This window comes from Mastigoproctus giganteus, chromosome 4 (genome assembly GCF_048544385.1).
Source record: "Mastigoproctus giganteus isolate SK-2022 chromosome 4, ASM4854438v1, whole genome shotgun sequence".
NCBI classification, from domain to species: domain Eukaryota; kingdom Metazoa; phylum Arthropoda; class Arachnida; order Uropygi; family Thelyphonidae; genus Mastigoproctus; species Mastigoproctus giganteus.
The window spans coordinates 72473004-72499940 of record NC_143578.1 but is presented as its reverse complement, the minus strand read 5'-3'; the positions used below and the strand labels follow the sequence as shown (position 1 = coordinate 72499940).

General features: G+C 36.7%; 1 protein-coding gene across 1 annotated transcript in view; it reads left to right on the top strand.

The window, feature by feature from the left end:
• LOC150086829 (uncharacterized) overlaps window positions 1-26937 on the top strand; it is a 641413-nt gene that overhangs the window by 315915 nt on the left and 298561 nt on the right. The window contains exons 15-16 of the mRNA XM_090372286.1: window positions 446-589; window positions 26710-26868. Coding sequence (XP_090228412.1) covers window positions 446-589; window positions 26710-26868 — 303 coding nt within the window. The remainder of the gene's footprint in view (window positions 1-445; window positions 590-26709; window positions 26869-26937) is intronic.

The window sequence follows — 26937 nt, the reverse complement described above, 5'->3', positions numbered from 1 at the left end:
ATACTCAAAGTTTTTATATTTCAGCAAAAAAAGCATCTGCCACTTCATGGTATAGATTTTTGGAGATTCCACTCTATTTACAAATGAGTTACTAAACATTTTGTAGACTTGTCACAACTTTATAAATCGACTATTTTGCTATGTATGGACAGTTTTAAGATTGATTATAAAAACATTTGTTACTATAAATTTAATGAATGAAATGAAATTAAATTAATGATTTTTAGATATAAATTGTGTATTTTTGAATCACTTTTGTATTTAGTGCATGAGTGCTAAATATAAAGATGATTCATTGTTAAGCTTTGTCTTATATTGTAGTTTTGAGAAACGGGCTCCTAGCTTGCATTCCAACAATTCATATGTATTATCTGTAGTTCATAAAGTGAGTTATTGTTATTACTTTTAAAACATATTGTTAATTCATATTTCCATTATGTTTCAGATATTGATGAATGCTCTGAGGGAATTCATAATTGCAACACTGAATTACAGACCTGTGTAAATGCAGTTGGTAGCTTTCGTTGTATTTCTAAAACCGAATGCCCCCATGGTTATAAAAGGAATGCATTTAATGGAAGATGCGATGGTAAATGACAATTCCAATTCTTTCAAGGAGATAGCTAATGATTTATTATGATAATGAGTTAATCTATGTATATTTATATAATTAAATAAAAATACAGGGTAGTTCAAAGCAATCTATACAAAGGGAGGTTGAAAAGTTTCTCATCTCTCATAGAAGGAATGCTGGAAAGTTGTGAAACCCATCTGTTTTTCAACATAATTTCCTTTAAGTCAACACAATTTCTGGCACAATCCACTAGCTTTCATAACCTGCCCAAATAAAATTCAGAAAATTTTGACTCAAACCATTTGTTGACTGTATTCATCCCAGCATTGTCACTGTTGAATTTCTGTTCTTTAAAATCCTTCTTGAGATTTGGAAATAGAAAATAGCCCAATGGAGCCAAATCTGAGAGTAGAGGGGATGTTGTAATACTTGAACCCACATTCACCGAGTGTTGCCTGAGTTACAAATGCTGTGTGTGAGTGGTGGTGGTGGTGGTGGTGCATTGTTTTGGTACAAGATGACTCCTTTGGCCAATTTTGTGAACTTCTTGAGCTTCAATTCCTTGTGGAAATGTCCCAGTAAGTTAAAATAATACTTGGCATTGATAGTGGCATCTCATTCCAGGTGATCAACCATAATCACTACTTCTGCATCCCATAAGACAGATGCCATGACTTTTCCAGCTGACTTTTGCACGTGAAACTTTTTAGGAGGGGGTTAAGAGGGATGCTTTTCATTCTTTCAATTGTTCTTTTGTTTCAAGGTTCAAGTGGTGAACCCATGTTATGTCCATAGTGACATACCACCCCCAAAACTGAGCTTCATTAGTTTCAGAATGCTGAACAATCTCATGAAAACATCTCATGAAAACATCTCATTCTTTTCCACTTCTGATCTGCATCTAGCACTTTAGGGACCCACCTTGAAGAAATCTTCTTCATTCCTAAAGTATTTACTGCAATATTGTGAGCTTGCTCATGGGAGATGTTGAATGTTGTCTTAACGTCCTTCAGTGTTATTCTGCATGCAGTCTTGCATGATCAGCTCATGAATGGCATCCACATTGCAGGTGTTGGCATGGTAACAGGCCTCCCACTGTGGGGTGTATCTTCATCACTGTCTCATGCATGCTTAAGTTCTAGAACCCATGGACCCTGGGTGTCAAGCGATTGCGACCGAGTGATTTCTCTGTGCTTTCAGTGCAATTTCCTAAAAGTGATTTACAGTTCTTTTATGTTCCTGTTGTTAAGCAATCTGTTATTTCATAACAGCTCTTGTTCCAAAAGTACTTTTACAGAGCAAGGAAAGAAAGTCACCTTTCTTTATTTAATAGTTTATTACTAACACCTACTACTTTTCGCTTGGTCACACCAGGCACTGCTCCTGCCTCCTCATGGTGGGGCTGGAAACCTTGGCAGAAAAGTTAATCTGCCAAGGGCTGAAAGGAGCAAAGATGGACTATACCAATACTGACTCTTGTAGGATCAATGCCCCATCACATTCTAGAGAGCAGGAAGATCACAACCCTTCCTTCCTATGCTAAGAGACAAAAGAAGGATACAGACCAGAATATCTGGCCTAACTTCCTTATAATACATTCCTTGACTGACCAGTCAGTCAGTCAGCAAGCTCTCTCCTTTTCTAATCCAGAAATGTTTAAAGAATGCTGCTGGCTCACCAAATATGGTTTGAAGACTAAAATCAGGTGACATACTTGTTGAAACAACACAACACAAGCATTCTGAGAAGTTACTTAAATTGAAAACACTTGGAGGAACTCCCATAGAAGCATCACCTCATGCCACCTTAAACTACTCAAAAGGAGTTATAACAGAATGCGATCTTCTACATGTATCTGAGGAAGAAATTAAACGAGAACTCTCAGACCAAAATGTTATTCGGGTTAAGAGAATCCTAATTAAAAAGGATGGCTCATTACTTCCAACCAGAAACATCATACTAACATTCAACTTGTCAAATCCACTAACTTTTGTAAAGGCCAAATATTTGAACTGTCATGTCTGACCATGTATACCGATCCTTGTCAGATGCTTCAAATGTCAGAAATTTGAGCATTCATGTGAAACATGGAAAAGAGAAAAAATGATTCAGAAGTACAAAACTGAGCATAAAGTTACCTATCTTGAAGCAAAGAAACAAATATCGCCAATTACAGTAACACACTCGTATGCAGCAACTGTCCGACAGCATAAACAGATAACTGCTGTTACTACCACTACCACTGCGGTTCAAACTAATGTTACAGTTCTTCCCAAAATCTCTATAGCTGATATTGGGAAGAACTTCAAATTTTAAAAAAGGCAATCTTAGCTTCATCAATAAAGTCATTCTCAATGCCAACCTCCAATCAAGCCATCAACACACCAGTTACAATTCTGCCAAACACATCTTCCATGTCACAGCCAACCACAAATACTAAAGATATAGATACAGAAGACAAACCCTCTGTCCACAATCATATGGATACATATGAAAAATAAGTCTCAGAGGAGCTAATCTTAGAGATGCATGCCAAGGAAGAGATGGATGTTTATCCATTTTTCCCCAGAAAAGAGAAAAGGCCTGAATGATCTAAGTAGACCACCATTTGCAAAAAGACAGATACAAATACAAAGCCAGTATAATGCATACAATAATACAGTGGAATTGTCAAAGTTTTCACAGTAACATCAATGATATTCGTGATTTAATTGATAAATATTCACCGGTAGGTGTTTGCCTTCAAGACACTAACCTAACTCCACATGTAAACATAGCAGTGAACTGTTAGAATACCTACAGACAAAACCGATTTCCTTTCAGTGGCGCTCATGGTGGAATGGCTATTTTAATAGACTCCAGAATTTCATGTAAACGCTTCCAACAAACGTCTTTGGAAGAAGTTGCAGTACAAGTCTCAATCCAGTTTACATTCTCACTGGTCTCACTGGAAGGAAATTGGTTTTGTCTGTAGGTACCGGTCCCCCAAATCAAGAGTATGCAGATCTAGAAGCATTAGTAACCCAGCTGCTATCCCCCCTGTTTGTATCATGAGAGATTTAAATGGACACCATCCTCTGTGAGAATCTTGCCACCAAGACAAACATGGTAAATTGATTGAAAAATTATTGGAAGAGCAAAATCTTTCACTCCTTAACACTGGAGTTAAGACATACATCCATTTGCCCACTGGAACAGCCTCTGCAATTGACATTTACTAACAGCATAAGACAAACCCTCTGTCCACAATGATATGTGGACAGAGGGTTTGTCTTATGTCCATAATCCTGAATCCACTTATTGAATGGACACCCTTGAATAATCCTCTTAATGACTATCTCCCTGTGGCTGTTGTTTGTTATTTGGTTTTTAGGAGCATTAGCAACTAAGGCCATATTGCTTCGGGGATATGAAGTGGTCATTCCCTGATCTTTCCGCATCCTCCGTATTTGATGGTCATGGGCTCGAATCCCAGTCTAATCAAGAAGCGTGTGCTACGCACTGCTGCTCCTGCCCACCTGGCTACCTCCCTGTGGCCTGCAAAATATTAACAAATGATGTTACCCATCACGATGGCCAAAAAAGATGGAGATTTCATAAAGCTGACTGGACAAAATATAGAACACTTGTGGCAATAGATAAACAAATAATCACCACTCAGCCTATAGACAATACTATAACTATGTCACAAACCAAATTTTAATAGCAGCTGAAGCTGCAGTACTTCGGTCTTCAGGAAAATTTCATAAACATGTCATAGCGTGGTGGAATGATGAATGCCATATAGCCAAAAGAGAGAAGAATAAGGCTTGGAATGTTTTTCAAAAGTATCTCACCTCCATCAATCTCATAAATTTTAAAAAAGCCAGAGCTAGAGCCAGCTATGTCCAGCGTAAGAGTAGAAAGGAATCATGGATATGTTTCACCTCCACAATTAACAAAAATACAGATACCCATGTTATATGGAACAAAATCAGAAAACTTAATGGGAAATTTCTTTCAGTTCCAACTCCACTAATAAACTGGAATGGACGAGATCAATAACTCAAAGGAAATTGCAAACATACTTGCAACTACTTTTGCAAATATATCAGCATATATCCCTTCCTTTCAGAAAACGAAAACTGTAGCTGAAAAACACAAACTAAACTTTAAAACCAGCCAGCAACTCCCATATAATCAGCCTTTCAACATAGAAGAATTGCAAAAAGCTCTGGCTAAGTTGAGGAAGAGTGCAGCAGGATGAGTGCAGCACTCGATGACATTTGCTATGAAATGATCCAACAACTTAGTCAAAAATCTCTAAAGGCATTACTCATACTATACAATAGAATTTATATGGAAAACTATTATCCAAACTCTTGGTGTCACTCCCTTGTAATTTCCTTCCCTAAACCTGGAAAAGATCATATGAGCCCACAAATTAATTATCGACCAATAGCTATAACAAGTTGCCTTGGGAAAGCCTTAGAGAAAATGGTGAACAACCAACTAATCAGGTTCTTGGAAACGTAACTTACTAAACACAAATCAGTATGGCTTTCGTAAAAATAGTTCATCTCTGGACCCCATGATAAAAGCAGAGGCAAATATTCGCAATGCTTTTCTAAAGAATGAGCATCTAATTATGATCAGGCTTGACATGGAAAAGGCCTTTGACACCACCTGGCGATACGACATTCTGACTGACCTCTGTAACATTGGTTTGCGAGGACACCTACCAATCTTAATACAAAATTTTCTGAAGCTCTGAACCCTCCAAGTAAAATATCAAAACATATACTCAGGAAGAAGGAGTTCCTCAGGGTCCAGTGCTGAGTGCAACTTTGTGTGCAATAAAAATAAATTCTATTACAAAAGACCTACCGAACACAGTTGTAACATTCCTTTTTTCAGATGACGTTACCATTTCATGCCATTCACAAAATATGAACATGATTGAAAAGCAATTACAAAGTGCAGTTAAAAAAATAGAATTGTGGACAAAAAACAATGGATACAGAATATCACAACAAAAAAACAATTGCCACACATTTCTGTAGAAAGCGAAAAATGCACCCAGATCCAGAAATAAGACTAGAAAACCAGCTGATAACTCTAGCAAATAGTATATGTTTGCTTGGCCTGCCTCTCGATAAAAAAACTTAACTATTTGGAACATATCAAATGCCTCCGAAAAACCTGTCTAAAAAAACTAAATATTCTCAGAGTTCTTTCTGCAATGATGTTTGTTTTTTTTTTTTTTTTTTTTTTTTTTTTATATAGGAGCATTAGCAACTAAGGCCATATTGCTCCAGGGATATGCGGTGATCATTCCCTGACCTTTCCGTATTTGGTGGTCACAGGCTCGAACCCCGGTCTAATCAAAAAGCGTGTGCTACACACTGTTGCTCCTGCCCACCTGGCTATGGAGGCGCCTGTAATGATGTGGGGAGCTGTTCGGTTTACACTACTTCACCTATATCATGCTTTAACCAGATCAAGACTAGAGTATGGAGCCCCTGTGTATAGCTCTTGTAGACCAAGTGTTAATAAATGGCTTGATTCCATACATCACAATGCCCTAAGAATTTCCTTAGGGGTTTACAGAATATTGCCTGTACAAAGCTTATATGTGGAGGCCCATGAGCCTTCACTATATCTCCGGAGGCAAATGCTGCTATTAAACTAAGCCACTAAAATCTGAAGTCTTCCTCATCATGCTAATGCGCCATGAAACTCTTAAACAAATAAACTTCCTCATTGTTGTACTTGGCGGTATCTCTTTAATCCACAGTGGAAGAACCTCTACAACAATAAACCCAAAATAAACCAGCTGGAATACAACTAAAAGAACTAATTTCAAAATGGGGTCTAAGCTTTGACAACATATATGAGGATAATAGCATAACTATTCCACCATGCACACTTTCATGCCTAACTGTGACACATATTTTCAACAGTGGGGAAAAAGTGCTCTGGCAAATGCTAACATAAAACAGATGCATGCATCACAGTTCTCTGAATATCTTCAAATATATACTGACGGCTCAAAAACAGATACCCAAGTGGGTGCAGCAGTGGTCCTTCCACACACTGTCATCTCACAGCTACTCCAAAATGAATGTAGTAGCTATTCTGCTGAGCTATTTGCCATACTAATAGCCTTAAAATACATTGAATCCTCTCCTCTTCTGAAATATCTCATATACACAGATTCATTAAGTGTAATACATTCTCTCCAACGAAAGCAGACACCATCACATCCCATCCTTCAGCAGATACAAGCTAATCTTGTGAAGCTCAAAAGCAAAAGAAGGCAAGTAAATTTCTGTTGGATCCCAGGACATGCAGACATTGATGATAATGAAAGTGCTGATTGAGCAGCAAAGAATCCTACAAATATAAACCTAAGGCTTTACAAAATTCTAAATTCCGATTACAGACTTATCATCAAACAGATTCTCAATGCTCAGTGGTCACAAATTTGGCAAAATCAACCAAACAATAAACTTTTTCAAATAAAACATGAATTTCAGCCGTGGATTTCGAGTCTCCATAAGAATCGGCATGAAGAAGTCATTTTAACAAGACTACACATTGGACATGCACATCTCACACACTTGTACTTTCTCATGAAAGTAAATCATCCAGAATGTCTCCCTTGTTCTTGTCAACTCACTGTGAAACATTTCCTTATAGAATGTCCACAATATCACATGGCATGACAAACAGCCTTCCACCTCCCTATGAATATTCAAGATTCCCTGACTTTATCACGAATCATAGGTGATAATTCCAACACTGAAAAGATATTTACTTATTTAAAACTAATAGGATATTTCAGCCAGATATAAACCATAATTAAGAAACGTCAATGTCATTGTCACATAATACTAATACATAGGTGCAATATGGCCACAGTTGCTTTTGTGCCAAAAAAAATCCAGCAACAAGTTTTTGGCTGAGTTTTTGGCTGAGGTGCATGGTGGACATGATTCCCCTAATGTTTGCTGCATGTCTTCATGAATTTTCTTTCAGTGTCATTCCCTTTTAAATGAAGGTACTCAGTGACTGCACGATGCTTGATCCTCTCAACAGTTCATTCACCTTTTGCACTTCAACATTCTCTGTAAAGGAGATGAATATAGTTACAAATCTGAAAATTTCTGTGAACACAAAATCACAGCACAGATTGTCGGTATTGTCTTTCATAAAAGCCTTTACAATCTATTTTTGGCTATAGATTGTAAAGGTTTTCAATCTATAGCCAAATAGAATGTATAATGTATAATGGAAATATAGTGTAAAATATGTTGTTTAGTTGTATCTTTCATAATAACATAAATTTTTGTTGATAGCATTTTCAAAATTTGAATACTAAAATCTCAAGGTGCAAAATCTTCTAATAACATAGGAATACTATAAATTGATGACCATATTATTAAATGATGACTATTGTCCAATTAATGAAAATTTTTACCATTTCCAGTTAGCCATGTGAGATTTGACTAAACTGATATTGAGAGTATTGTAAAAGGAATACATTCTTTAAATAATTTAGAATAAGATCTAGTTAATATAAATTTAGTGGTATTCCCTTGATGGTACCCAACCGAATTATGTGAAATATCACTATAAAAGGAAATGTGAAACTTATCACATGACCATTACTATGAAGCAAAAATAAATCAAAACAGACCAATAATTGAGCCCTGTCTAGTTGAAAGGCAACACTACATTTCAAACTTTAAACAAATCTGTGTATCATCAAATTGACAGATAAACCAATTGATGCACTGTAACTATAGATTTGAATAATGGAACAGCTAGGAGCACCTAAAAATAATACCAAACTGCCAATGGAGAGCAAAATCAATATGAAAGAACATGGATAGAGAGAGAGAGAGAGAGAGAGAGAGAGAGAGAGAGAGAGAGAGAGAGGCATGGGGTACATTAGCATCACAACCCACTACTAAAATAGCATACACTGAAAAATAAAATTTAAATTAAATAAATGGTGAGAATAAAAGAGTAAAGGAAAAAATTGCAAAAGGCAGTAAGATGATACTTATAAAACTACATATATCTTTGGACTAGTTCAATTCCTATTGTTTTTTTTGTATTAAGTACCTGTTAATTATTATTTATCTGTCCTATTTTATTTATTATTCATTTCAGATATTACTAATTATACAATTACTGATTTTGATTAATTACAACTTACAAATGTAATTTTATTTTGTAAATTTTGTGCACACATCTTTGTACTCAATGTATTTGAAATAAATAAATAACTATATATATATATATTTATATATATATATATATATAACTCCACTAAACTGGAATGGACAGGAGATCAATAACTCAAAGGAAATTGCAAACATACTTGCAGCTACTTTTGCAAATATATCAGCAGTATCAGCATATATCCCTTCCTTTCAGAAAACAAAAACTGTAGCTGAAAAACACAAACTAAACTTTAAAACCAGCCAGCAATTCCCATATAATCAGCCTTTCAACATAGAAGAATTGCAAAAAGCTCTGGCTGAGTTGAGGAAAAGTGCAGCAGCAGGACTCAATGACTATGAAATAATCCAACCGTTCGCTATGAAATGATCCAACCATTTCACATATATCTTATATATATTTCACACATATAGATACTGTTTTACATATGATACTTCACATATATTTCACACATATAGATACTGTTTCATATATATCTGCCAGTTACCTCCTAAATTTTAATTTTTAAATAATTTTTTAAAGTAATTTTTAAATAATTTTCTAAAATAATTTTTTAAAAAATTTTAATTTTTAATTTTGAATTCTTAATGTTAGTTGGTTTATATATTTATAATTATAATAGTTAATAGCTTTAGAGTTAATTTAAGCATTAGAGTAGACATTAACATAACATTTCAGATATACCGAGATTCCAAGACATCTCCTTCCAAATTGCATAAACCTACCCAATCCAGGGCCGTTACTAATACGGATGGGAGCTTGCATCCCTGGATTACCTGAGCACTAACTGTATTTTCTTCAATCATATTCTTTTCATCCTTCCCCTAAAATTCTTCAACACTCTGAGCTATTAATGCAATACGAGGGAAGGAGTGTCTATTGCTATCCTAAGTACCTTCCTAACTTCGCCTCCCATTAGCTGTATAGCCAGACATGGACTGCTTATGGAAACAACATACATTTAGATAAATCAATACAAAATATATACTTACTAGCTTTATCTTTGTAGCCAGTGCAAGATAGGCAAGTATTTTCGAACAAATATATTTTTATTTTTAAAAAATTATTTAAGCAAATAATCCCTTTGAATGTACATATATATATATATATATGAAATTTAAAAGAAAATATGTAAAAAATTAACATAATTATATAAATACAAAAAAATATACAATTATAACATTTTAATCAGTGAGATGGTTGGGTTTGATGGGAGGCACAGTTTTTTTAATACGAGGATTTATAGTGGATAGGCTTACTCTCAGCCCCTCTTCTACGACCTTAGTCTCTCTCTTTTTTTGTTTAATTTCATTTAAAGCGGAAAACCCAGTTTCGCACAAGAAGGAAGTGGAAAATGGCAATAAAATTCTAATTGCCTTTTTGGAAATTCGTGGATATTCATTTTAATTCAAAATTTGCTAATATTAGTGTTATTAAAGTGAATTTCCAGTGACTGGTCACTACGGATCTCAACCAATTTTTCTTCCTCTTTCAGATTAAGTTCTAACGTTGGAAGGTTTCTTGTCGCAAATGGTTCTCTACCCACAAATATTTTTTGATATCAAGGGATGGAAAGTAATGCTAAATTTTTGTCTTTAACAGCTCTAATGTTGCACTTTTTACATTAATTATTTTAGTATAATTCGTTTTGGCAGTCAAGGGAAACATTTCTAATTTTTTTTCATTTATGTATTTTTTCTATATACTGAACTTTTCTTTAAAGGCGAACAACTTGTCAGTAGAAGTGAGTAAAGTTTCCTATGGGCCCTGCATACTGATATTTCATTTATTAAGCTGTGTGAATAAATCTGCTAGAAAAGCTAAATTACAGCAGTAAATTTCACCACTTAAATAATCACAATAATTGACCATTTTAACTGCTTGATCAAGTACAAGTTTTAAATTGGGTATGACTGTCTTTGCTACTATAATTTGTCTGTGTATAAAACAGTGTGTTGTTATAATATTTGAATTGTGTCGTTTTACTAAGTTTACAAATCCTTTTATTTTAGTATAATTCGTCCTGTCTTTGCGAGAGCACCGTCGGTACAAATGTCAACACACAACTTCCATAATATACTACACTTTTGGAAATAATTATTCATTACTTCGAAAATATCTTGGCTGGTTGTTCATTCAGTGAGTTCTTTACAACAACAACAAAAAGATTAATAATTGTGTCATTTTCGATAAACCTGACAAATGCTATTAATTGGGCTTTCCCCCTAATATCTGTAGAGTTATCTACTAGCAATGCAAACAGTCGCCCAAAATTATTAATACATTGAACAACTTGTTCTTTGACATCATCGAATATTCCTTTTATACTCCTGCTAATTGTGCTGTTCGAAAGTGGTACTGTCATTATTCTTTTTTCAGCTTCCTCTCCCAAAATAGTATTCACAATTACCCAACATGCTGGTAAAATCAGACTTTCTACAATCAGGTGAGATTGCTTCTTTTTTTTTTTTTTTTTGCCACCAGTTCCGCTACTAAATAGCTTCTTCGCTTTATCAGAAGATATGAGATATTTTAGCCATATTATAAAATTCTGGACCTTGTTTTATAGTAGAGGCTTGCAGTCTTAAAATATTCCATAGTTTTGGATGATAAATTCTCGTGTTTCGTAGAAAAATGACGCTGCAATTTACTTGGCACAATTGATTCATTTGACAATTTTAAACTACATACCACACATAAAGGTTGAGAACAATCTTAGATACCAGGATAAGAAAATCCCATCACCAAGTAATCATCATCATCATATTTATGACAACATATTTTCTTCTTCTTTTGATTTTGATGGTTGGTCATTTTTGTTTTTGTCATTTTCTTCAAGCTCATTGTTATCAAGTTGCCTCTTCTGATTTTCTTTAACTAAATATTTATCCATCACTAATAATTAAAAAAATAATAAATTAAAGTTACTTCTAGAAACTAATATAGTTAATTGAAAATACCTGTTCTATACAAATTAACTGAATATGACATTTTGCAGATAAAAACACAAAAAGTACTTTTAAAACACAAAGGAAATTTCTTACTATGCTGCTTACAAGTTGCACTTATACAACTGCAAGGTGCCTGGGAAAGTCTCTCAAGTGATAAGAATGTCTGAATAAAGATGAACAGATCTACTACTAGGAATCAAAAGGTGATTAAAGGTGAACAGATCTAGTACTAGGAATCAAAAGGTGATTAAAGGTGAACAGATCTAGTACTAGGAATCAAAATGTGACGTCACATTGACCGCTGGAAAGGGCTGAGATCAGTGCAGCATAAATAAACAATTTTTTTTATTATAAAACTTGGATTATTAATTTTTTTTTGCATTTTACACAGCACATATGAAGCATACTCGTGGCACATTAGTGTGCCGCTGCACACAGGTTGAGAAACACTGATGTAGATAATGCTTTTGAATTTATTTATAAGATCGACTATTAGCAATCTGTAATGATATTCTGGCATTAAACATTGTGCAATTGATGTACATATTTTTATTTAAATGTGAAAATTACATTTTAAAGCCTATAAGCTGTAATTTTATCATTTTATCTTAAAATTATAGCCTACAGGCTGTAATTTTATAATCCATAAATCTGAATAGCACCAACTGATATTATAGTTAAACCGTGATAGTTGAAATTAGATATCCAACACTGGAATGTAATACTGATGACATCTACAGAAGAAATCTATAACTAAGTAAGCTAGAATAAGACAAAATTTTAAATTAACTATAAAATTAATGATAGTTATTATCTATATCCATGTGCCTTCTGCAAATGCAGCCAATAGCTCATTCTGATGACATGATAATTAGTATTAATAGTGGCAAATGCTTCAAGGAAGCAAGCTACAGCATCAGCAAAAAAAAAAAAAAAAAAAAACCCAACCCACTTCATTTGTCTTTCTCCTTTAATAATTTACCTAATTCTTCCTTACATATATTCAAACTACCTGCTTCCACAACACCAGAAAAACATTTGTTCCAGCAATCAGTCACTCTAGCTGAAAGCACATTTTCACAAATCCATAGTGCAACTATCCTTTTTCAATTTAAGTGTATGTTCCCAAGAAAGAGCAAGAATGGCATCAGCATAGTTTAGTCCAGTGGCACGCAAACATATTTCGCTCACGACCCCCCCTTTATTAAAAATAAAATTGATGCAACCCTTCGATGTAATCCCTGAGGGAGGATGACAAGGTTTTTAGAGAAGAAAAATGGCATTTTATAAATTATGTAGTAGAAATTTTCATTTGAGTATTGAGAAAGGAATAAAAAAAATGTTTCCTTTTTAATTTCTTTCTGTACATTAAAATAATTTTCCTCCTAGTGATATTTATTCAGCCAATGGAAGAAGAGAGATGCAGATTTCGTGGTAATAAGTAACAAATACTAAAATACATTGTACTGTGGTAAAACAAGCTTCTGTTTAAGTGTGGTCACATGCTATGCTTTATGTAACATAACCACACGGTACCATGCTTGATTTCCATATGTAACGTATTTATGTGCTTATGTGCTTGCCATATGTAACGTATTTTTCTGCTTGCACCTTCACGATGGTGGGACTATTAGTAATCCTGGGTATAACCTCCATGCACAAGTACATGGTGGGTGACCACCCAGGTGTGAACTAACGTAAGCAGGGGTTGAGGTGTGGCGCCCACACCACATGGAGGAATGCCACCCCTCTAGGTTACCAGGCAGTACTAGGTGGTAGATGACTCTCTTCAACTGGTGCAATACCACCACTTTGCTTATTGGAGGCTTGAAGTGGTGGAACCCATGTTTAGTCTCTGGAGCTAAGTTCCAGTCAACCCTTCCCTATCTCTTCCATCATGCAGTATGATTGATGACTTTTGAGGATATGATGAACATCGTGGCAAGATCCAATATTCCTTACATTTCGAGGGTACAGCTCTAAAACGGTGTTCACAGGCCGGCTGCTAGTTAGTACACTGGACCAAACCTATTGGTAACTGTCTAGGAGGCTTCTGGATCAGCTAGTGTATAATCTTGCTACCTCTACTCTGCCAGATAGTGACTGGAGGGAGTCCGAGTAGTGTGTATGCAAGGAGCATTGTCGAGGCCACGTTATGTCAAGGATCTGGGTATATTCTTACCATGTATACGCAGTATCCAAAAGTTTCATTACTTCATACAGCATGTTCCACCCACTTTTTCTTACTATTGAATACACCATGAATTGTCAAAATAATAGAGCAAGCTTATCTGCAAAAAGATCTAAACCTCCCAAGCACTTCCTAATTCATTTCACAAATATGTCGTCTCAATTCAAATCTTAACGATGTCCATTTCCACTTGCAGTCTGCCAAACCCCATGTATGTTTTCTGACAGAATCTCAGTTATCGGTTGATTCAACTACTGCTCATCCCAGATGCCCAAATTATTCACTGTATGATTCCTTTCGCCTCAAAGGTGGTACTTGTCCATTCTGATATTCCCTGTCAGAGACTTGGCAATTTGGAATCTACTCTCTTTGATCTTCTCTGGCTTAAAATCTCTCTACCTCATTGTGTAAAATTCATCTGTTGTCTCTACCGTTCTCCCAACTCCACTAATCACTTAGAGCTCTTTGACTTCCTCTCTCTGCAACTTGACTTTCTCCAGTCCAACTTTCTTAACAGTGAGGTAATTTTCCTTGGTGATTTTAAAGTTCACAACTCCAGCTGGCTTCCGTTTTTCTAGTCACACTGACCGAGCTGGTCGAGATGCTGAGGCTTTTGCAATTACTAATGACCTTGCACAGATTGTTCATTTACCTACAAGAATACCGGACAATCCTAATCATACAGCCAACACCTTGATCTTTTTCTCACAAACAACCCTTCTAAGTACACAGTCAAAGTGAGTGGGCCTTTAAACATTTCAGATCACAACTTGGTGATTGTGTCTTCTCCAATGGAGCCTTTATCTCATGGCTATTCCCAACCTCGTGTTGTTTGGCATTACAAGAATGCAAAATGGGATGACCTGCGAGATTTCTTTTCCTTGGTCAGATTACTGTTTCAAATCTTCTGATGTCAACGTTTGCTCAGATTGTGTCAGTGAAATTATTCTTGCAGGAATGGAATCCATTATCCCACACTCCACTTTAAAATCTCATCCTTTATCTAAACCTTGGTTTTCCAATAAGTGTGCTAAGGCTGTTCAAGAGAAGAATGTTGCATATCATAATTCGCTTGTTTCTAATTCTTCAGTTTCATTTTCTGCCTACACCAAAGCTCGCAAAAATTGTAAAGCAGTTATTAATCAGTCCAAACTAGAGCTTGAACAGGCTAAGAGTAGAAAACTTGCTTCTTGCCCTAACGGTAGCCGAGCATTTTGGTCCCTTGCCAAAGCTATTGGCCGCAACTTTTGCCCATCTCTGCTCCCACCTATGTCCAAACCAGATGGTTCTGTTGTCGCTTCAGCCAAGGATAAAGCTGACCTGCTAGCATCCCATTTTTCTTCCAACTCATATATTAATGATCTTCGTAAAACACCTCCCACCATTCCCAACACGCTCCATTCAATGCCTCCTGTGGTTTTCCGTCAAAAGGATGTCAGAAGGATTTTGATGAATCTTGATGCTAAGAAAGCTCCAGGTCCCGATGGTATTTCTCCACATGTTCTCAAAACTTGTGCTCCTGAACTTACTGCTATTCTTTGCCGCCTTTTTTCACTTTCTTATTCCAAAGGTGTTTTTCCTTCTGCTTGGAAATTTGCTCATATCCAGCCAGTTCCTAAAAAGAGTGACAAATCCCTCCCATCCAATTATCGTCCCATTGCAGAAATGGAGAAATCAATTAACCGCCAACTCCTAAACTATCTAGAAACCTTCCATCTGATCAACGATCGCCAGTATGGATTCCGTCAGTATTGATCCACTGGTGATATTCTGGCTTACGTTACCCATTTATGGACTAATTCAATGGAACGGTTCGGTGAAACACAAGTAGTTGCTCTTGACATCTCAAAGGCTTTCGATCGTGTTTGCATAAAGGTCTTCTAAACAAGCTTCCATCTTATGGTTTGCCAGCTGTTTTTAGTAATTGGTTATCCAGTTTTCTCTCTGATCGCTCACTGAGGGTGATGGTAGATGGCTCTCTGTCTTCTAACTTCTCCACTAATGCTGGTGTCCCCCAAGGTTCAGTTCTTTCCCCCACTCTTTTCCTCTTGTATATTAATGACCTTCTTCCATTGACTGGAAATCCTATCCATAGTTTCGCCGATGATAGCACATTGCATTCCACTTTCCATTTTGAGAAATCTTGCCCTGTTCAATCAGCTTCAACTTCTCGAAAATCTGCTACCAATTCCTTAAATGCCGATCTTCAGGTAATTCTGCAGTGGGGCAAAGAAACTTAGTTGATTTAAACCCTTCTAAAACTCAGTCTTGTCTTATATCTCGCAAAAAGGATTCTTCTGCTCCTATGTTATCTTTAGTGATACTCTGATTTCTAGGCAAAATTATATATATTTTTTGGGGATTACCCTGACTTCTAATCTCTCTTGGATCAAGCACATTACAAATATTGCTTCCTCTGCATCTAAGAAACTTATTTTTCACTTTCCATCTCGGCATTACTTTTCTTCCAAACAGCTGCTCACTCTGTATAAATCACAAATCCGCCCTGCCATGGAATATTGTTCCCACATCTGGGGTGATGCCCCCAAAACCTCTCTCAGGCTTCTTGATTCCATTCAGAAGAGGGCAGTTAGGTTAATTAATAATTCATCTCTAACAGAGTCTCTCCACTCGCTGTCTCATAGATGTACTGTTTCTGCTGCATGCCTCTTCTACAGATACTTCCATGGGCACTGTAGAAGTATCTGTAGAAGAGGCATGCAGCAGAAACAGTACGTCTACAGATACTTCCATGGGCACTGTTCTTCTGAATTGGCTTCTATAATTCCCGCTCTCTCTTTCAAAACAGTCCGAACCTGTGCCGCCACCAGCCAACATCCATTTACTGTCCAACTTCAAACTCACAGAACCAACTTTTCATCTTCCTCATTTATTCATTCAACTGCTGTTTTCTGGAACAACCTTCCTTCATACAGTCTACAGAAGTTCAAGTCCAATGTCAACAAATATCTTCTTTCATCTTCTCAACCTCCAACCCAACCACGGTACTAAGTACTAGGTTCTAATACCTCTCGTGTTTGGGGTTTACATAAAAAAAAAAAAAAAAAAAGTACTGTATTCATAGCGGAGGAAGAGACGCATTTTACTTTATCAAAAGAAGTGAGTCAGAACCGGGGGTGAAGCCTTCTAGTACACATTGTGCAGTCAGATATGAAGTTTTCTGAGCAGTGCAGACAGGCTGCTAGGGCGGGTCATGGGGTTTTGTCAATGATATATAGGAATTTTGCTAGCAGGGAAAAGGAGGTGATTGTCCCTCTGTATAAGGCAATGGTCAGGCCACGCCTTGAGTACTGCGTACAGGTCTGGAGGCCTCATTTTAGGAAGGATGTAGATTTGCTTGAGCGTGTACAGAGAAGAGCAACACGATTGGTGAGGGGAATGAAGGGATTCTCTTACCAAGAGAGGCTTAAGTTCTGCAAATTGCAGTGGCTGGAGACTACTACTTGCGCGGTGATCTGATTGAGGTCTATAAGGCCTTGAATGGGTTGAGCATGCTGAATTCTGATGGGATCCTTCCACTTGTTCAGATTACCAACCTACGGGGACATAAGTTCAAATTAAGAAAGGACAGATGTAGAATAGATGTGCGGAAATTTGCCTTTAGCCAGCGGGTGGTTAATTGCTGGAACAAACTTCCATCTGTCGTTGTGGAAGTTGATAGGTTAAATAAATTTAAGGAGGAACTGGACAGGCATTTGGAGGGAATGGTGTGATTTTTTTTTTTTTTTTTTTTTGGCTGATGCTGCATAAGCTCCTATACTTGCTTTCTTGCATCATGTGCCACTACTACTACTACTACTACTACTACTACATTAAAATAAGTTTTTAATATGTTTTGTTTTATATTGAATACAGAAAAAACAAATTCTTATTCTTCAATTAAGATTGCAAAACAATGAAAAGTGAACAATTATAAAACAATTAATGAGAAGGATGAGCCTGGATAACTGATATTATTTGATCCGTATTTGGATGCAATATTTGAAATTACTAATCTCGTGTCATTTCAGACATGATCTTCTGGATCATGTCTGGAATGCTCTTTTGTATTTTTTTTTGTTAATTTTATGACATAAATATGTAGATCCGAAAGGCAGCTATCATTGTATTGCCATTTTCAATAATTCTGGACGCTCATCTCAATGAGAAAGCCAAATTTTTTCACTTTTTGGACTTTCTTTCAATCGATTTAATAAATTGAATTTTATGTTGTCCAATAACTGTAATACGCCTCGAAACTGTGTCTCTGGACAAAGGAATGGTTTTTAAATCGTTGCTGTACTTTTCTCCATGCATAACTGAAATAATTTTTATTGCAACAAAGAGAATGTACTGAATTATGAAGCAGCATAAAGCTTGCATGCTATATATTGTATACACACTTGCTATGTATATTTACTGCTACCTCCCATTTGCACCTCTGTCCTTTAGGCAATACAGTACAGGCAATTTGAGAATTTGTGCTGTAGGAAGCATGAATTAGTACTGAAATGGGCACGTACTGTTTTGTCAGATGACAGGTTGATAAGATCTTCCTTTTACTCAATGGTAATTTCAGGACATTAAGGTTTTTCAAAAGCAAAGGGATCATAAATCTTTTACAATTTTTTATCTGGAGATACATTAAATCGTTTGGAAAAATTCTTAATTAACATTGTTAGGTGGGTGGCAATGATATCCCTAAATTGTAAAGTGTCAATAATACTGCTGTTAACAAAATCAGAAAAAATGGGAACATTTACCCCAGGGGCTCACATCTGGTGAATATGGACTTGGCAAACCCAGGGTCCTGAGCTGGATATCATCATTTTTCTTTCTTGCTTTCTTGGTGATTCCCTTCTACTTCTGACTCTCGCTCTCTCTCTCTCTCTCTCTCTCTGTCAGGGTAACACAGGATTTTTTTTTTTTTGGCTGGTGCAGCATAAGCCTTAGGCTTCCTTGCACCTTATGGCTAATAATAAAATAATAATTTCAGTATTATTACACTCAAATTCAGTTTTCCAAAGGTTAAGTTTATTTTTGAAAGCTTCTGAGTATTAATATATTTGTTCCCATCCTTGAAGACTTAAATTTAAATCATTAAGTTTTTCAAATATATCAACAAGGTAGCTAAGTTTTCCAAGCCATTTTTGATTTGTAAACAATTGAGCAAGGATCTGTTGATCTGTATCTGATAAAAACAGTAAAACTTCATGTTTGAGGCCAAAAAGACATCACAACACTTTACCACTGGACAACCACCTCACTTTTGTATAGGTGGTTGTCCAGTGGTAAAGTGTTGTGATGTCTTTCTCCAACAGTATCAGAAGTGTTTCATAAGCACGTCCCATTTCATTAAAAATATAGTGAAAAGTCTGCTGTTTAAGCTTCTACTTTCAATAAATTGATCACACTTACTGCAACTTTCAAAACTTTGTGCAAATCAGTTTGCATTTCCTTTGCTACTAATGCGTCCCTATGTATAATGCAATGATTAAAAACTATTTGGAGTAATTTCCTTTGCCTTTACAATTTCCTTTACTTTGCCTTTACAATTTCCTTTACTTTGCCTTTACAATTTCCTTTACTTTGCCTTTACAATTTCCTTTACTTTGCCTTTTAAACTTTTATTTTCTCCTGTTAATGCAGTCATCAGTACAAATCGCAACACAGTTGTTCCACGTTAGATTATTTGTTTGAAAGAAAATATTTATAGCATCAAAAATCTGGCCCATCTTTCTTCCTTCCAAAGCTTTGCAAAACAGAAAATCCTCCAGAATATCCCCCTCGTAGCAGTATCCGACATAGACAATAAGTTGAGCAAGGTTTGAAATATCTTTGGATTCATCTAATTGTATTGCAAAAATTGGAGTTTCTTTCAATCAGTTTAATAAATTGAATTTTATATTGTCCGATAACTGTGATATGCCTTGAAACTGTGTCTCTGGACAGAGGAATGGTTTTTAAATCGTTTCTGTACTTTTCTCCATGCATAATTGAAATAAATATTATTGCAGCAAAGAGAATGTACTGAATTATGAAGCAGCATAAAACTTGTGTGCTATATATTGTATACACACTTGCTATGTATATTTACTGCTACCGCACGTTTGCACATCTGGCCTTTAAGCAATACAGTACAGGCAATTTGAGAATTTGTGCTGTAGGAAGTATGAATTAAGAGCTAAAGGGATTAATCAAGTAGTACTTCTTGGTACTACTCAGCATTTGAGTAGTACTGAGAAGTCACACTAGTCAGCTGCTTTTTGTTTGTCCATAGCCAGTGAGCAAATTAAGGCGTATTCCCGACGCGGTAGGCAGTAGGGTTCATTTGTATCTCAGACTTAGTTCAAGTAGCAAAGTCTCTATACTTACAGTATTGAAAAAGTGATTTTAACAGCAGGTTTTTAGTTTTTATGTACACAAAAAATAAATTTATTTAAAAATTTCCTTGACCCCTTTAATTTATCCCATGACCCCAATAAGAGTCGTGCACCAATGGTTTAGTCAATCCATTTAAAGCCTTAAACATTTCAGTCAGGTTTTCTTGCAGCTAGTTTCCAGGCACTGCAGTTTGCAGTGCTAAACTTTTTTTTATTATAACAGTACCCATTTGTGTCCTTGATTAATCTTGTTGTTGTTGTTGTTGTTCTCTGCACCCATTCCAACAGATCTGCATCTGTCTTAAAATCAAGCATTCAGACCTGTATTCAGTACTCAAAATGTAGCATAACTATTTCCCTCTGTGTTCTTGCTATAGACAGAATTACTGTGTATCATAGACTTGCCCCATAAGTTGCCCTAGCATGTCTACACTGTTCAGAGAACTTATTGTTGGACTGTACAGTAATATCAGGTCTCTTTCGTTATCCAGCAACTTCAGTGTGGTACTGCTCAATTGATGTATTATCCTGGGAGTACTGCTGTTCATATGCAGTACATTTGCATTCATCTATATTAAAAATCATTGCCATTTCTCAGCCCATCTGTCCAATTTTTCTAGCTTTTGTTGCAGTAGTACACCATGGTTCCTGTTATTAACCACCCTGACAACCTTAGAATCATCTACAAACTTAAATAATAAGTTTAATTTACCTCCAACAGTATCATTAATAAATATTGAAAACAGTAAAGGATCCCACACTGAACCATTAGGGATCTCCACCAATAACATTAGTCCAAAAAAAGCAGTTCCTATTTATAATCACCCCCTGTCTTCTGTCACTCAACCATTCCCTTATCCATAGCAATAGCTTCCCCAATGCCTGCTCTGATTTTCATATTAAGTGCCAACTCAGCATTTTGATGGGCGTCTATGAGAGTTTGAGGTATAGGGTACATGCCCTCGAAGAAATTAATATGAGGGGCCCATCAAGCTGCCCAACTCAATGCCAGAGCTCAATCCTGTGCTCTGTGCACCAGGCAACATAGCGGCAATCTCTAAGGCAGAATGCACTGGTCCCACAGGAAGTAGTTATTGTTGGTGACTCTATTGTCAGGGAGACGAGGAATATATTATATAAAAAAGGATAGGTGGAACAGGACCAGGGTATGTCTGCCAGGGGTGAAAGTTGATGATGTTGTAGAGCAGATATCATCTTTGAAGGGCACAAAAGGTAGTAGTAGTACTAGTGGCATGTGATGCAAGAAAGCAAGTGTATGAGCTTATGCAGCATCAGCCAAAAAAAAAAAAAAAAAAAAAATTTCACAAAACCATTCCCTGGCTTCGACACTAAGCCTGATATACCTTCATCAATATCGTTGATAAATACACAAAACAACAGTGGACCCAACACCGAACCCTGTGGGACTCCACTAATAAATAGCTAAATGTTTGTCCAGTTCCTCTTTAAATTTATTAAACCTATCAACTTCCACAACAACAGATGGAAGTTTCTTCCAGCAATTAACCACCTGCTGGCTAAAGGCAAATTTCCACACATATATTCTACATCTAATTTGAATTTATGCCCCCTTTGTAATCTAAACAAGTGGAAGAATCCCACCACAATTCAGCATGCTCAACCCATTCAAGGCCTTATACACCTCAATCAGATCACCGTGCAGGTGCCTAGTTTCCAGCCACCGCAATTTGCAGAACTTAAGCCTCTCTTGGTAAGAGGATCCGTTCATTCCCCTCACCAATCTTGTTTCCCTTCTCTGTACAACGCCCAAGCAAATCTACATCCTTCCTAAAATGAGGCCTCCAGACCTGTATGCAGTACTCAAAGCATGGCCTGACCTTATACAGAGGGACAATCACTTCCTTTTCCCTGCTAGCAAAATTCCTATATATCATTGACAAAACCCCCATGACCTGCCCTGGCAGCCTGTCTGCATTGCTCAGAAAACTTCATATCTGACTGCCCAATTACTTTCAAGTCTTTTTCATTTTCTACTACCTTAAATGTAGTATCACACAGTTGGTACGTTTCTCTGGGGTTAATTCTAACCATATGCAGTACTTTGCATTTGTCGAGGTTAAACTTCAGTTCCCACTTCTCAGCCCATCTGCCCAAATTTTCTAGTTCCTGTTGCAGTAACACACTGCCTTTACTGTCATTAACAACCCTGCCAACCTTTGTATCATCTGCAAACTTCAACACTAAGCCTGATATACCTTCATCAATATCGTTGATAAATACACAAAACAACAGTGGACCCAACACCGAACCCTGTGGGACTCCACTAATAACATTAGTCCACGAAGAGCAGCACCCATTGATTACCACCCTCTGTCTTCTCCCACTCAACCATCCTTTTATCCATTGTAGCAACTTACCCTTAATACCATTCTAATCCAATTTGTACAGTAGTCTTCCATGCGCAACAATGTCAAAAGCTTTCCTGAAATCCAAGTATATGAAATCAAAATTATTTTTTGCATCCAGTTCCTTTGTAACCACATCATAATATCCTATCAAATTTGTCAGACAAGACTTTCCCTTAACAAACCCATGCTGTGTCTGAATTATTGCTGCAGTCTTGTCTAGATGATCCTGCAATGCATCTATAACCAGTGACTCCATTATTTTACCCGGAACAGAAGTTAAACTAACTGGACTGTAATTACTCGTGTCACCCTTCGATCCCCCTTTGTGAATTGGGGATACATTTGCACATCTCCAGTCTGTGGGGACCGCCCCTGAGTCCAAGGATGCTCTCATAATTATGGCTAAGGGTTTGTTTACTTCCTTTGCCACCTCCTTTAATATAACTGGATAGCTCCCTTCCACCCCAGGTGCCTTTCTTATGTTTAACTTCAACAATTTCTCCTCCACTTTGCTCTCAGTTATTACAAAATCATTAAGCACCCTGCTAAAATTTAATAACCTTCTGGCATTTTCAAACCTTAATAATTCCTCATGTGTGAATGTTGATGCAAAATACTCATTCAGTTTGTTTGCTATATGAGCAGGATCATCAACAGTCAAACTATAGATATCAAGTGGACCAATCTGATTCATCCCCTTCCTTTTAGATTTTATATAAGTAAAGAAATCCTTGCTCTTTTTCTTAGCATCCCTTGCCAAAGATTTCTTGTAATCTGCCTTCACCTGCCTAACCTCCTTTGTGACTTGATTACAGACTAGCTTATATCTGCCATAGGCTTCTGTGTTGCCTGATAATTTATATGCATCTCATACATTTTTCTTCTCTACCACGAGTCTCATTAGTTCATTTGACAACCATTTAGGCCTAAACCTTGAACAATATTTCTTAATAGGTATGAAACTTTTAATAGCTTCCACGATTAATTTCTTGAATGCTTCCCACTTAGAATTTTCTGTTGGTAACATCATCAGTTGATCCCACTGTATAGAATTTAAAAACTGTCTGAGACCACTGTACTCACCCTTACAGAAGAAAAATCCCTTTCCTTTACCCCTGATGGTAATTATATCTTTAAATAAATCCCACATCAGTACACTGTGATCACTGCCACCTAGTGGTTCCTTTATCTGCAAATTCTTAATACACGAATGATCACTGCTGATAACCAGATCAAGAGTATTACCCTCTCTGGTTGTCTCTCGAACATGCTGCTGCAGAAAACAATCATCCAATAAATCCACAAAAGTCTTACTAGTCTGCGAGTGACTGACTCACAAGTTCCAGTCAATATCTGGGAAGTTAAAATCCCCCATTATAAGACATGCTAGCAGTTTTCTGACCCACCTAACTGCCTCGATAGCATCAGCAAATATTCTTGCACCCTTTCTATTTAAGTGTATCCCATCTCTGTAGAAGCAGTCTCTCCTGGTAACAAGCACAGACCACGCTGAAAAAAAATTCTACCCCTTGAGCCTTGCACATTTCCTCCAGGGCTAAATGATTGACAAGGCTCTCATCATGTACTCCCTCCTATTGTGTCTGGGAAGAATTGCAGACACTCTCAAATTTAACCCTAACTCACGACTTATTTGCAATATAGGTGATATTATTGTATACATTGGCATAATACATTAAGACTAGGAGACCTGTGGACTTACTAAACAAGTACAGGTCAACATTGGAAAAATGTCATGACATAGGGTTTTAATTTAAAAGTGTCTGCAAATCTGCCCAGACATGATAGGAGGGAGTATATGATGAAAGGCTTGTCATTCAATCAATTCGGCCCTGGAGAGATTGTGAAAGGCTTATGGGGTAGAATTTTTTTCAGTGTTGTCTGTGCTTGTTTAACTGGACAGACTTCTTTTACAGGGATGGTATACAGTTAAATGGAAAAGGTGCAAGAATATTTGCTGATGCTATCGAGGTAGTGTTAGGTGGGTCAGAAAACTGCTAGTTTGGGGGGGATTCACAGACTAAAAGATTAACAGTAGCAACAGGGAGTGGTGAAAGTGATTCTTGCAATGCTTCTATTGTAATGAGCAGCAGCCTAGAGAGCAAGTTGCTGGGAATTTCAAGAGCTGCTGGGAGTCATCATGGAAAAAGTAAATACATGGACTGTGTTAGGGTAACTAAGAGTAAGAACAGGTGCATGTATACTTGCATGTACACCAATGCTAATAAATAAATTTGATGAATTTGATCAAGGCATCAAAGGCAAATATTGTTGGGATATCAGAGACATGGTGTCACACAGATATAAGCAGTGCAGAATTGGAATTTGGGGAGTACAATGTGTACAGAAAGGATAGACGGTAGGAAAGGAGGAGGGGATTATGCTGTTAGTTAAGAAACAAAATCTAAGGAAGTGCATCCAGTTTGACATAGGTGGACAGTGCAATTTTGAGTCTGTTTGGTGTTACATAAACACTGGGAAAGAGAAAATGAGAGTAGGGGTGTGTTATAGGCCGAATGACTCAAATGAGTACAATGAACAATTGTACAGAGAAATAGAGTGGGCTAGTAAATCAGAATGTCTTATAATGGGGGATTTTAACTTCTCAGATATTGACTGGAATTTGTGGTCACTCACACACTAGTACGACTTTTGTGGATTTATTGGATGATTGTTTTCTGCAGTAGCATGTTCGAGAAACAACCAGAGAGGGTAATACTCTTCATCTGGTAATCAGCAGTGATCATTCGTATATTAAGAATTTGCAGATAAAGGAACCACTAGGTGGCAGTGATCACAGTATGCTGATGTGGGATTTACTTAAAGATGTAACTACCATCAAGGGAAAAGGGAAGGTTTTTGCTTTTGTGAAGGCGACTCCAGTAGTTTCAGACAGTTTTTAAATTCTACATGGTGGGATCAACTGATGATGTTACCATCGGTGAATTCTAAATGGGAAGTGTTCATGGATTTAACCTTGGTGGCTACTAGGCTTTTCATACCAAATAAGAAATACTGTCCAAGGTTCAGGCCTAAATAGATGTCAGATGAATTAATGAGGCTCGTGGCAGAGAAGTAAAATGCAGAAGCCCATGGCAGATATAAGTTAGTGTGTAATTAAGACACAAAGGAGGTTAGGCAGACAAAGGCAAATTACAAGAAATGTTTGGCAAAGGATGCAATGAAAAACCACAAAGAGTTCTTTACTTATGTAACCTCTAGAAGGAAGGGGATGAATCAGATTGGTCCATTTAACATAGATGGTTTGACTATTGATGATCCTGCTCAAGTAGCTGATAAACTGAATGAGTATTTTGCGTCTACATTCACACATGAGTAGTTATTCAAGGAGGCAAATGCCGGAAGTTTAACAAACTCTGACAGGGAGCTAAGTGGTTTTGTCATAACTGAGAGGAAAGTGGAGGAGAAATTGTTGAAGATAAACATAAAAAGGCACCTGGAGTGGATGGAATCTTTTCAGTTATATTGAAGAAGGCAGCAAGGGAAGTTAACAAACCCTTAGCCATAATTATGAGAACATCCTTAGATTCAGGGGAAGTCCCCATGGACTGGAGAAGTGCAAATGTATCCCCAATTCACAAAGGGGGTTCAAAGGGTGACACAAATAATTATAGACCTGTTAGTTTAACAATGCAGAAAGTCAGAATGTTCTCTAGTAGCTGCGAACCCATCCTGAAGAATATTGTCTGCAGGTATATTAGTACATCTACGTTGATGGGAGCAGTACTCACATATATAGGCGAGTACATCATGAAGTCTTTTTAGTATGAAACAGGTAAGAAAAATTTATTGACATATGATCAATATTATAGGTCAAATTTGAACATCTTATCTATGTGCATGCTGCATATGTGTGTAAACTAGTTTTATTTGATGTTATGTTTATGTTAAATAGAGCATATGTTTCTTAGAATTTTTACATTTGTTATTTATTTTGTGCTGTCCTTAGATGTAAATGAGTGTACCGAGCATACCCATGATTGCAATGAAAATAATCAGTATTGTGTTAATACCTTGGGCAGTTACCAGTGTCACACTAGAGAATTATCTGGAGTACCACGATGTGGCTCAGGATTAACCTATGATTTTGAATCTGGATTATGTAAAGGTATCTATGTTTTCTTCAGAAATAAATTGGCTTATATTATTAACATCTTTGAGGTAACTGAATGAATTT